Source organism: Rattus rattus, chromosome 15 (genome assembly GCF_011064425.1).
Source record: "Rattus rattus isolate New Zealand chromosome 15, Rrattus_CSIRO_v1, whole genome shotgun sequence".
NCBI lineage: Eukaryota > Metazoa > Chordata > Mammalia > Rodentia > Muridae > Rattus > Rattus rattus.
Window position 1 is genome coordinate 54,783,963 of NC_046168.1, and position 13,604 is coordinate 54,797,566.

At 48.5% G+C, this 13,604-nt stretch overlaps 1 protein-coding gene across 2 annotated transcripts in view; it reads right to left on the bottom strand.

Annotated features, from left to right (window-relative positions):
* The window catches only part of Loxhd1 (lipoxygenase homology domains 1), a 149,426-nt gene that overhangs the window by 135,474 nt on the left and 348 nt on the right, over positions 1–13,604 (bottom strand). For both annotated transcript variants that reach the window (XM_032885677.1, XM_032885679.1), the window contains exons 2-4: positions 9,275–9,389; positions 2,867–2,947; positions 803–987 (exon numbers count right to left, since the gene is read on the bottom strand). In XM_032885677.1, the coding sequence (XP_032741568.1) occupies positions 803–987; positions 2,867–2,947; positions 9,275–9,389 (381 nt within the window). The remainder of the gene's footprint in view (positions 1–802; positions 988–2,866; positions 2,948–9,274; positions 9,390–13,604) is intronic.

Here is a 13,604-nt window from a genome sequence, read left to right on the forward strand (position 1 = left end):
TTTCATAACTGCGATTTTGCTACTGTTATGAACCATACTGTAAATATCTGTGTTTTCTGGTGGCCTTTTGTGGGTCACAACCCACAGGTTAAGAACCACTATTCTAGAAAATACACCGCCACCAGAAATAGAAATGCTAAGTAATAGTTAACAGCACCGAAATATCCACTCTATAGAACAGGATATACCAGCCCATTATTTCACCGTGCACGTGCACAGAAAGGGCTAGAAATGAATGCATCTGCCGAGGGTGGGTGGTATTTTCCAGGTGATGTGATTAAATTATTCATTTTATATTCCCATGTGCCTATTTTCTAAGCTGTATGCGATGATGAAATTTGGCTTTGTGAGAAAATAAACTCTTGGTGACATTTTTTTTTTAAGAATCGGTGAAGTTGCAAGTTTAGTGTGCTGGGCCTTACAAAAGTGTCTGCTGCTCTATGCTGCGTGAGAGGAGGAAAGTCAGACATCCGTACAGAAAAGTAAAATCACAGCTGGAGAATGGAGGGCGAGCTTCCCTCCGCCAAGGTGGACTGAAGAGAGGGCGAGGCTTGGAGACAACACCAGGAGGAAACTGGTGAGTTTGCCGTTATGTTGTTCTGACGACCATAGGGTCGCTGCCTCTCTTCTGCCTCAAAGTCCCTTTTCCCTTCAACAGAAAAATACTGATCAGCACAGATGGGGTTCCACGTGGTCCAAGTCAAGAGGAAACATGGTGAGAGGGGAGGGTGGGCTTCCAGAGCACAGCAAGGAGCCAGGCTCTGGTAGGGAGGCATGATGGGCAGACCAAGGTGGCACTGACCTCTGGGCATGTCCATGGGGTCGAAGCTGGCCAGGAGGTCACGGCACCACTGACGGTCACCCTCCACCTTGCTCAGCCAGTTGTTACAGTTGAAGTAATAGCGGAGGTGAGGCCTCTTCATGTCCGTCACTATAACTCGGTCCAGGTACCAGCTGGCATTCAGGCCTGTGTTATCATGCTCGATCCTGGGGCAAGAAGCCAACAGCCTCACTTCACTAGCAGAACCAAGGTGCTGCCCCCTTTGCACGAGGGCACCCAGTGAGCGTTCCAGAGAGAGGTCCAGTCATCCGTTTGCTTTGGGACTAAGTTTCCTCACCTATCAAGGGGGATGTTTTGCAAGGTAGATGCACACATTAATGACGATTATATTGCCCTGCTTCCATGGGGAAATAATTCATTTCCTGGGAAAATCCAAGTCCCTGGAGCTCTCAGGAGGACCATCTCGACTGGACCTGGCTAATCCTGTGCTCGTTCCTAACCTTGGTCTCTGTCAGCACTGTGCTCTGTCTGCCCTGACCCGAGGCACACATCACCTCTTGAAGCCTATCAGAGTTGAGACGGGAAAGGCAGCAGATTCGGGCCTTTTGAAGGGAAGGGGTGAAGGAATGAGAAGAAAGCAGGAGCTGCCTAGCCCTTTAGACTTGGTCCCTGGTGTGAACTGTCCCTTCCCCCATAACTCTGAGTTGATCAAGCTCCCTCCCAGTCAGTCACTCTCACCCCGGGTACTACCCTTAGTCTCATCACCCAAGGACCCCCATCCTGACCAAAACTGTCCCATGGAAACGTCACATGGGCCATGCATACAATTTTAAATGTTTCTAGTCGTCTTGATTGATATAGAGAGGCTGGTACGATGGATTCTAATTATTTAATTATATCGTATCTTCCACATAACCATGTTAAAAAATTAACAGCATGTTGTACGTTCTTTTTCTTGTGTTAAGTCTTTTTAAAACCTGGTGTCTGTTTTATCCACTCAACACACTTGGTGTGAGTCAGCTATAATATAAGGGCACGATAGCCACATGCCTCCTGTACTGGGGAACATAGATGCAGGCTCTTCTGAATCTGCGTTCCAAATCTTCCTTCAGCTCCCACGTCTGTCTAGTTTCTTCCCCAGAGTGACCTCATGGGACATGGGACATCTTATTCTGACCCATCACGCTTCAGACATTATCCCAGAAGCTCACAGTTCAGTAAAGCCCACGAGCCCAAACTACAGATGACCAGCCTGCTCCACTGGGCCTGCGCTCTACAGGGTCTCAGGCCTCTGCCTGGCACAGAGTTTGGCCCCAGCAAGGCTTTGGTCAAAGACCATTTGCCACATGCCATCTTCCTTTCCTCCCTCCCTGTAAGAGCCTTTCTCCGTATATATTCCCCCTCCCTGCACATAACCACTGCCTCTGGCCATTGTGCCCTCTGACTCTCCCAGCACCGGAACTCCATGGCCCCAGATTTTCTATAAGGAGGGGGGAAAGACTAGGACTGAGTTGAGGCTGCATCTGAGCCCATCCAGACCGCAGTTAGAGGCAATCAGACCACAGACGACCCTAAAGCAAGCCTCTCCTGAGTAGTGGTTGTTAGCAGAGAAGAGGCAGGAAGACAGGATAGATGTCCCCCGGTGAGAACATCAGGGGGATTCCCTATCCCAAAGCTTCTTACAACACAGCCCTCACTGAGTGCTTAGCGCTTGCCAGTGGCTGTGCTATGCACCAACTCGGCAAGTCCCGGCATTATATAGTCGGGGCGCCATTATTAGAGAGGAGGAAGCAGAGGCGTGGGAAGATAAACTGTCTAAAATCCTACAGCTAACCAACAGAGCTAGCCTTGGACTTGGACCCAGAGATTTGCTCCCAATTATCTTGCTTTAGTGTCTCGAAGAGCTGCTGGAAAATTGTACCAAATTGTCCCAGCCGGTGAAAGTAAGTCTCTCATGGGACAGCTTGGAGCTATGAGCTCTGCGATTCGAGGAGTGGGGGATGGGATTTGGGCAGCCAGTGATACTGAACACCAAGAAATTGTTGACCTTGATCACCACCGCTGTAGTCGGGGGCAAACTCTCACCTGATTTTATAGATGAGGCCCACGTTATTGGTCCGCACCCGGAATACATCAACGTTGGCTTTCTCGAAAGCAGACTCGCTCCTGCGGTGAACATGTGCAATTAGTCTAAATAATGTGTCTCATGGGCCCAGGAATAGAGCCAGAGACTGGCTTCCTCTTCTCCCTCTGTACCCCGCTCACTGGGAGAGCTGCATGCAACTAGCTACCATTTTGAGCCTTCTCCCTGACCTGGTCAGAGATGAGGAGAGGAAGAAGAGGCAGGATCATGCCAAGGCTCACATCCAGGTGATTGATTAAACATTGTTGTGAGCCACCAAGGCAAGCACAGTGGCTGGTACCAGCGCCATTGTGTGGCCATGCAAACCGCTATCGAGTAGAAGAGCTGGGATTTGCTAAGGGAAGAGGTTTATCATCACCTGCCCTGTTCTGTGAGAAGAATTTCTATGGGCAGCCCCAAGTCGATGCAGCCTGTGATCCTGCCATTGTGGTGAGGAAAGGGATCCCTTCCCCCACCCTCAGCAACCAGGGAAGCGGACGCAGTAAGGGGGAATCAAGACTGGCGCCTGGTGAACAGTGCAGTCAGAGGAAATACCCAGACCAGTCCCAGCTTCTTCACATCCTACAATCCAGTGCATCACACAGGAGGCTGGAGGCCTTGCCTCAGCATCTTCTGGAGTGGACACCTGAGTCTCATGCTAGCATCTATTTCACCCTCTGTGTGGGCCAGGGATCCAGCCGTGACAGCCTGGATCTGCCAGCAACTTTTTCTGCCTCATAGATGAACCCGCTGGTTTGAGAGTCTATGCTCTTAGCCAGAGCTCACGGCCCAGCACACAGCCAGGAGAAAAGGAAAGCACAGAAGACATTTGCCCATGCAGTGGTCTACACCTCAAATGTATTCCCAAAGCCCTTGCCAATCTCACACCCTGCACCTACCCCAGTAACTGTTTGGAAGCTTTTAAGAGGTTGGACCTAGGAGTATAGCCCAGTGTAGAACATTTTCCTGGCATGCATGAGGCCCTGGGTTCAACTCCCAACACTGCACAATAAAGAAGGCAGAGCCCCAGGAAGGGAAGTCAGATCACTGAGGCTACGCCCTTGAAGGGGATATTGGGAGCTGTGGTGACCCCTCTTCCTCGCTTCACTTCCTGGTTGCTATAATTTGAACAGCTTCCTTCACAACTGGTGTTGACTTGCCAGGTCTCCTAAAAGCCATGCGGCCAACTGATCGTGGACCCAAACCTCCAAAACTCTGGAGTAAATTCTTCCTCTTTTTAGTTGGTTTGCTTTAGGTATCTGTCATGGCTGCAGGAAGTTAAATAATGAAGCTTATGGTTATTAACATTTGCTGGCTGGCTGTGTTCTTCAAAATAAAGGGAGTTAAAGGGCCTTCTCCCTAGGCCACAGGCTGAAAGTCAAGCACAGGGGGCCTTCCAGGCTTTTTGGGGGCCCCAAAGCTGGGATTCTGCAAGTGGACTCACGTTGGAGAGCAATCTGCCTTGGGGAGAAGTTTCCTTAAGAAGCCCAATGGGGTGGGTCCAAGCCTCCTACAAAGAACAGAGCCCACGAAGATGTACTAAGGCAGCCTTGTCAGGGAAAGGGGGACCCAAGGAGAAGCCTGTCAAGAGAAGGGAGGAGGAGAGGTGGGGAAGCTACTAGGTTTGCTGTAGGGAAATGGAGACTCCAAGGCTGCTGGCTTGTGTCTGAGCTCTGGTGAGCGTTGGCCAAGGAAGGGAAGGAGGAGCCAAGCAGTGCCTTGTGCTCAGGCAAAATGTTTCCTTCAAAGAATGATTTGATCTCCTTCCTGGGAAGATGAAGCTTTCGGATCCAGTGTTGAAAATGGAACCAAACCAAACCAGTACCCGTGGAGGTGTGCCGATGTGGGGTTTGCATGCATCTACGGGGAAAGAACAGGACACCGCAGCTCCTGGTTCCAGCACAGCAGCTGTGACGTAACTTGGAAGGAAAACACAGACACTGATTCTGCACCTTAGGGTTTTGTGAATGAGAAGCCCGAGAAATCGGTAAGTGGTATTTTCTTTTTCAATTCATGACACAAAGCAACAGGTTTCTGCATTTAAGACAACACCCTAAGAAAAAGATGCTGTGGAACATTATATGACTGAATGCTGTGTAGCCATTAAGAATCTTATCATAAATGAACACCTGAAGATGTTTATGATACAAGCTTTAGAAAAGAAACACTGCATTGAGATGCAGTCTGTGAACAGAGCAATCAATACAAACAGGGTGACACTGCCTTCATATAAAAATATGAGTGGGAGAAGTTACACAAATATAATGCCACACCCAGAGGCTAAGTCCGTGAAGTCTTACTTGTTCTTGTCTATATGAATTTTACTTTGTTTTTTGTTTTCAAAGAAACGCACACTGCTTTTGTGATTCCCCTACTTCAGGTCCCTACAACCCCCCTCCCTCCCAACACCCAACTCGGCCCATGGGCTGCTGACGGTCTGCGGATGGTAGGTGTCATCTTCTAAAGGCACGCAGAGCCTAGAAAAGAGACTACCGGGAACGGGATGAGGAGGAAGTGTTCCCAGACCATTGCAGCCAGTGATGAGTGTGGAGGGAGGAAGCTGGGTTTCTGTGGTACCTCTGATGAGGGCTCTGCCAGGAGAGCTCTGAAAGCTACCTTCAGCAAAGGGCAGCCCTAAACACATGACTATGGGCTTGTGGAGTCACTAACCCTTGCTACTCTGCAGCCTGTGGTGAGGAACACAGAAACCAGGAGAAAGATCTACATGGCCAGCAGGAGCAGGGGCATGCGAGGCCAGCTCAAGGACACGTTGTTGGTGTTGGAATGGCTCCTGGACAGATGTGATGTGAACTTCACTAGCATTTGTCCCATGGAGACCAACCTGTTCTTGGCATACCAGAAAGCCCTGTCTCCAGAGAAGAAAGGGCCATAGGCACACCCCATTGACGGGTCACTTTCAAGGAGAGGCTGAGATTATCCCCCAGCCCCACCCACTCCGAGATCAGATCTGAAAAGCCCATTACTGAAGTCTAGTAAGTCAGAATGCAATTGCTTTAGAAAACTGACCAAGGCTGGCTTAGAAATCCCAAAAGAAACAGAAATGTAGGCCTCCTCACACTTCCCAGTGGAAGGAGGGAACCTACCATGACTCCTGCACCATCCCCAAATAAAGTATAACTCAGGGTACTGTCCATGTCACCATTCAGCAGGGACTTACCTCAGAGAGAGCCTCAGAAGGCTGTACCTGGCACTTTAGCCACTAACAAGACAGACCCTCCAAACTAAAATGCCAGGCACTCTCCAACACACTGGCATGTGAATTCTCAGTGGGGAACAAACCATAAAATACATGAAATTCCATCCTTTTGCCATGTCCTAAAAACGTGGCCTCCTGGGCAATGGGAGAACAGGACACCCAGAAGATGGGGACCTTCTCTGGAAATCATTTTGTAGGGACCTCACTGGGGTGAAGATTGGGTGAAAAGTCACATGTGGGAAACTGAGAGGACACATCTGATATTTTGCTGTCTAGAAGTCAGATAGCAAAGATTCTTGAAATGGGAATTAAGTTATATTGGGTGAGGGGTGAGATTCTATGTTCCAGGACACAGGAAAAGGGACAGGAATGTGCTCAAATCAGGGTGAGGAAGAAAAGGTAAGGACCAGGAGACAGGAGACAAAAGATGCTATCAAAGGCTGTGGAAAAGGGTCAGGGAGAAGTGCCAGGAAAGATTAAGGCTGAATTTTAATACTGAAGGAACTAGCATCAACTTATTTGCACTGGGCAGTGTAAACCCTTTCTAGAGCCCAGAGATATCAGAGAGGTCTGTTACACACAAAAGTATGTGTGTATGTGTGCACACATGTGCTTGTATGAGTATGTGTATGCAAGATTGTGTGTATAAGTGTATGCATGTGCAAGTATGTGTATGCAAGTGTGGTGTTTGTGCAAGTGTATGTAACATTGTGTGTACAAGTGCATATGCATGTGCAAGTGTATGCATGTATGTGTGCAAATGTGTGCTTGTGTATGTGTTTGTGTGCGAGATTGTATGTACAAGTGTGGGTGCATATGCAAGTATGTATTATGAAAGTGTGTGCTTGCGTGAGTATGTGTGTGCAAGATTGTGTGTACAAGTATGTACATATGTGTGCACGTGTGTGTGTATGCAAGATTCTGTATACAAGAGTGTGTGCGTGTGTGTGTGTGTGTGTGTGTGTGTGTGTGTGTGTGTGTACAAGGATCCCTCAGGTAACTCAATAGTTTTGTCTTGGAGCTGGTTGGGTGTGGAGAAGAACCAGCAGACAGTGTAAGGAGACAGAGGCAGCATGTCCTGTGTTAACTACATGGGACTCAGAGGTGACCTCAGCTGCCACCCACGTGGGATGCATCCCAAACCCTAAGAAAGCCACATTTCCCTCCTGGACTCAGTTTCCAGCTTGAGCTGCGGGGATGTCATGGGAAGAATTGTACACCATTTTCTTTGTATTCTTTCCCCTTGGTTTCTGACCTGTGGCTTCCCCTCCACCATGTTACCTCAGTGACAACCCTTCTCAGTGTGTGACCTCAGTGATTTGGGCCTCCCCAAGGGAAAGTTTAGCAAATGGACAAGCAGAGGAGGAAGCTAAGAATTATAGATACATAAAAGGAGAAAGGACCCTGAGAGTCCAAAAAGATAAAAGGATGGTTTTGCTTTAAGAGGTGGCTGGAGACTGCAAACACCAGATGGCCACCTTGCCAGGGCCAGTGGCCTCTCCTTCCTCTGAGAGGATGCATGGCAAAAAGGATGGATATTTCATGTATTCCCTTTACCGTGCCCACATCACGGGAGGGAAAGACTTCCACCACAGTCGCGTGCAGTATGAAGAGACAAGGAGGCAGGTACCCTGTTCTGCAGAAAAGGATGGAAAAGGTTGTTATGCCCGTCTGAACGTTGCTACCTGGGTCCACAGCTTTAGTTTAGTACTCACGCATAACAAGACTGGCCACTCTAAAGTCTTCTAGCATAGCCACTCCACCCCTCCGTACCTTCCCTTCTTGCCCCCAGGAGGAACCAAGCCACCTTTAGAGACCACGACCTGCAGTACCAGTGGGTCTAGAAGAGAATCTCTTCATGCTCCGTGGCCACAGAGTCATGTTGTCCATTAAAATGTCTATAGCATAAACGTAAGTGAAGAACCAGCTTCCCCACCAAAAACGCTTCAAGACTGTGAGCCATTCAATGCTTCTCCCTGGGCCTCAGCTTCCCTGATTAGAACGCATCAGTGGATTTAAGTGGTTGTGGAACTTTTCCTCAGTCGGAATCCTTCACGGAACCCCAGTGGGTTAGATAACCAGAAGTGGGTACTCTGAAAATTCAGAGCCTTGTGGGCCAGAGCCAGCTCATCAAATCTGCCTAGACAGCACAGGCTGAGTGAAAGCTGGTGAAGACGGCAAGCCAACTTTGAAATCCTGTCATTCTGCAGGATGTTCTTAGGTTTGCTGTTTTTGCTCATATTGTGCATGTGTGTAGTGATGGAGCAAACCAAAAAGACAGCAGCAGTCTCTGCCTTCAGGGGTTATAGAAAGTAAAGGGCTTGGTGTATGCCAAGTGCACACACACACACACACACACACACACACACATACATACCACACACACATACACACACATGCACACACCACACACACACACACACACATGCACACACCACCCACACATGCACACACATGCATACACCACCCACACATGCACATACATGCATACACCACACACACATGCACACACATGCATGCACACACACACATACACACACACACATACACATACACACACACACACACACACACACACACACACACACACACACACACACACACACACACACACACACACACACACACACACACACACACAGACACACACACACACACACACACACGACATGTGACTGAGTATACATGGTCCCAGGTAAGTTAAATATGATGCTGGCCATCATGAGACCTCTCAGTATAGAGCATCTCAAAATCATGGCTCCCTCACATATGTTCTTCATGACATTCATGATCTCAACTCCCCTAAGATGGGAGGTAAGGAAATCAAGGCCTTGGAGACCATGGGATTTTGGCAAAGCTACATGGAACAGGATATCAAAAGCTGGCCTGAGACCTGGGTTCTTGGTCCTAATTGTCCATTCTCTGTCATCAAAGGATATGCATGAGTTCTTGGAAGGTCTAAACTAGACATTACTGTTTACAAAATCTAGAATGGGACAAAGGAGAATTGGATTGTTGACAGAGACTTCCTGTCATTTAACATACCTATGGTCCATCTGTCCACCTCTACAGAATAGAAGGCCGCTACTGGGTTCTAGAACTTGGCCAGCCAAACTAACATCCCAGAATCCCATCAACCCAGAATGGTACTCACTTGCTGGTGAGATGGAGCTTGGGAGAGAGCCCGTTCTCTCCAAAGATCGTGATGAACACGTTGGCATCTGTCCCTGCGCCACGAACATCCCCTGTGGCTGTGACCACCTCGTACACTGGGAAAGGAGGAAAAAAGACAGATTGTAGGCTCAGGAGGGAACCCAGAATCCCATGCTCACAATCCTGAACCAAGGTCAAATCCACACTAACTCCTACTAGCTAAAAACTCACTATCAATGCCACACACTGCTTTGGACACTTGGAGACAAGGCCAGCTTCATTCTGCATGGCTAAGCCACCTAAGGGCTGAATCTGTGGTTTCCCAACGAAGGGGTGTGTCTTTGGCTGGGTCACTGAGTTCACTCTCACGGTCATCTTGAAGCTTGCACGGCTTGTTGACAACACCATCCCTGGGCAGGGTGTCTGTACCTGTATACTTGCTGACTGGAGAATCTGTCAAGGTTCTTAGAAATGGCCATGCAGTGGTTTGAATGAAAATGGCCCCCATAGGCTCACAGAGAATGGCACTATTGGAAAGGATTAAGAGGTATGGCCTTGTTGGAGGAAGTCACTGGGGGTGGACTTGGAGGTTTCAGAGGCTCAAACCAGACCCACATCTCTCTACTTGCTGCCTGTCCATCTTGTAGAAACCCCAGCTTCTTCTCTAGTACTGTGTCTGCTGTCTGCCACCATGCTCCCCACCATGGCAATCATGGACTAAACCTCTGAACTATAAACCAGTTTCGATGAAATGCTTTCCTTTATGAGAATCACTATGGTTATCGTGTCTCTTCACAGCAATAGAAACCCTGACCAAGACAGGCAGGACCTGCTATAACCCCATGAACTGAGCAGGATGAACAGGGGCACTCTATGGCCAGCAAGAGTGTTAGCAAAACTGTAGGAATACATCTCGGATCCATTTTTAGAATCGACTCCCAGAAACCCAACGCACACCTGGCCTGGGCAGGTTTGCTTCAGCCTACCACCCCCAGAGCCATGTCACCTCGGCTAAGAAGTAGGAAAAGCACACGCCAACCTATCCAGCTGCTATTCCTACCTCCAAACGAAATGTGCATCCCCACCCTGCTTTCTGAGGAGATTCACTGCTGAATCATCCGTGGGCTGGAAACGCTGACTCAGGGAAGCAGCCACATATGTGTGCACTGAGGGAGGCTGACCAAGAGGAAATGACTTCGTTGGGAAGGAGGAGTTTGCACTGTGAGGGGCTGGTCAAATGTGGGGAGGGTACGTGAAATCCACAGGGTGTGCATGCACCAAGCTGTTCACTACGTTGTGGGACTGTACAAACACCAGTGCTTGGTGTCATAACCACAGTGGCGGATGGCTTACTGCACATCCAGCCCTAGCTATGGGCTTCATGTATAACGTCACACTTGATTCTTGCTGCAAACCCGTGTCTCATTCCTACTTCTGGCCTTTCCAGGACAGGGTCCTCGGGAGCAGAATATATTCGAGCTCTCTTGAGGAGGTCTTGTGGCTTGGGTTGCCGTTTGGGGGTTAAATATTCCTTATTCAAAACTGTCCATTGGCAGTCCATTCCACCAGAGGGGTTTGTCCCATGCACAAAATAGCAATGCTGTAGGGTAGAAGGTGGAGAACATAAATACCTCTGAGTGCCTATAGCCTCTGGACCTATGGAAGGCGTCCTGTTGCAGGTGTGTTCTGAGTATTACTCTTCCTACTGAAAGCTTGTGAGCCTCTGGATGCTGGGACACCGTGTTGAGCATCAGTGCTGCTGACTCTCCACTTGGGGACAGGATGGGTTTTACAAGTGCCTAGCTGCCTGTAACACCAGTCATATCTGCTTTGCAGAACTGTTCTTGGAATTGAAAACGTAGAGGCCTTGACACGCAGGAGAGAATAAATACCCTTTCCTTTCAAAGCTATTGTTTATGAAGAAAAAAAAAGCCAATTTCCTCCGAGAGCTAACACCTGTTCCTTTGGCAGACCGAGTATTAGCTCAAGCACCATGAGCGTGGTGTGCTGATGGTTCCTGAGCTCTTCAAGAGCACCGCAGATTCTGCTATGGCACTTCTTTGCCTGTGGAGAATGGGATCTGCGGTGTCTGGAGATAAGGGAACACTGGATGTGCCTGGGTCTGACAAAGCTCATCAGAGAAGCCAGGAATGGGGAAAGAAAGTAGCCCATGTCATGATACTCATGACAAGACTTGAGCCATCGCAGCCTATACCCAGGTGAACCCCAGTACTCTCTGCATCACCTACGTGCACACAGGACATCTCTGGTGTCACCTAAGTGCACACAGGACATCTCTGACATCACCTAAGTGCACACAGGGCATCTCTGACATCACCTATGTGCACACGAACATTTCTGAGTCAAGTAGCCCCAGGAGACAGGCCAGTCTGGTGGAAATGCCAGGACCACACCACTTGAAATTGTAGAAAGAGGCCCAGAGATACTTAATTTAGAGAAGAGGTGAGTCTGGTGTTCAGGCAGGAATGCGAACGCTGATTCACCATCTCACTCAGGGGTTCACAGCTACTGCCTAAGTCAGACACTGACTAATAGAAGTTGCCCGTCTGAACTTAATGACGGTGAAGACCATCAAGAAAATGGTGGAGTGAGTCACGGATGAAGAAATGGCATTTGGAACGCATCTAGGAAAGGGCCCATACCTATAAACTATGAATAACTCATAGAAGAAGAAGCAGACGCCACATTCTTTCAAATACCAATAGATGATCACTTATCGTAAGGTCAAAAACGTCCGGTTTCTGGGTTTGACCTAAGAGAAGACAGAAACGGATGCACACAAAGCCCCGTGAACTCAATGTTCATAGTAACTCAGTAGAACCAAAGGAGAAACTTCAAGCATCCATCGACAGGTGAGTGGGTAAAGGGATCATACCGCTCAGCAATGAAGAGCAGTGAGCTACAGACAGACAGACACAAAACACTAATTCTTTACAATGCTGTTTCTGCGAGGCCACTAAGAGCAAGAGAGAGCTGCTATAACAGGAGACAGAAGAATGGCTAACCGGAATTGCCAACAGGAAACTGACTGGGAACATCACAAGGAACCCTTGGTCTCCCCGATGCAAGTATTTTCTACGTTGACCTCGTCACGTAAAAAAGACATTCGAAATATATGTACTCTATTACAATAAACTATATTCTTCAGGAATGCTGGAAAATGCAAAAATAACCTAATACGTCACCAAAGAAACGCAAATGACCACCAACTACAGGAGACACACAGATAACCATGTACAGGGATATCGTTCATCTGGGACCAATAGAAGCTAAACTCCCAGAAAGATGCCACCGCGTGCCCACCGGAATGGCTGAAATAAAGAATTGACCATACCAAGCAATGGCGGAATGTGAAGCCACTGTCCCTCTCCTATGGTGGGGGCGCACAAGTGGCTGTAAGGACTGAGAGGTGAACAGACGTTCATCCTGTAACCCAGCACTTCAACTGCCAATTGTAAATCCTGCAGAAAGGAATGCATCGTCCAAGGCCTGGAGCACCTTCGTCCACGATAGTACGGAACTAAAGGTGCAGACATTCATCAGGAGAGTGGTTGAATCACCAGGATGTGTTCATAGAGTGCCGTCAGACCCCCGAGTACAAAAGCGCAGTGTGCATCATGTTACAACATGCTCTCACCTCTCAGGTGGGGTGGTAAGAAAGAGATAACGCACAAAAAAAACAAAAAAAACAAAAAAAACAAAAAAAAAACAAAAAAAACCACACACACCGCAAAGCTCATAGCTCACCCCTGTAATGTCAGCCCCAGACAACGGGGACATGAGGACTGCTGGGCATATAAGGTTAGCCTGGGCTACACAGTAAGTACATAGTAAGAAAATCCTGAAGTACAGAGTGAGATGTGTCTCCCAAAGAAACACACATCGAGCGACTCCACTTACATGAAGTTAAAGAGCAGGGAACAGCTGTCTGAGGAGAGAGACTAAGGAGACTTGTAGGGTCGGGCAGAGATTCTAAGGAGCTCTGTGGGGGTAGAAATGTTCCCGTCCTGGTCTGAATTAGTGGTGCCACACACATGGGCATGGGTAAGTTCTTCCCTCAGTATTTCTGTGTCCTGCATCGTGAGCAGACCGGTCCTTGGTCTAACTTGTTACTTTTTAATTCAAGTAGATCAGTGCAGCTAGCTGAGAATACCAGACAGTCTGAGCACTGCAATAGTCTATCCTACCAACCAGAAAGTTGCCTCACTGCCCGCCCTCCCATGGGGCCCTGCGCTTTCTGATCCCCAGACACACAGGGCATAAGCGATGGTCCGGAGCTGCAAAGCACTCTGCAGAGGGAGGGACAGATC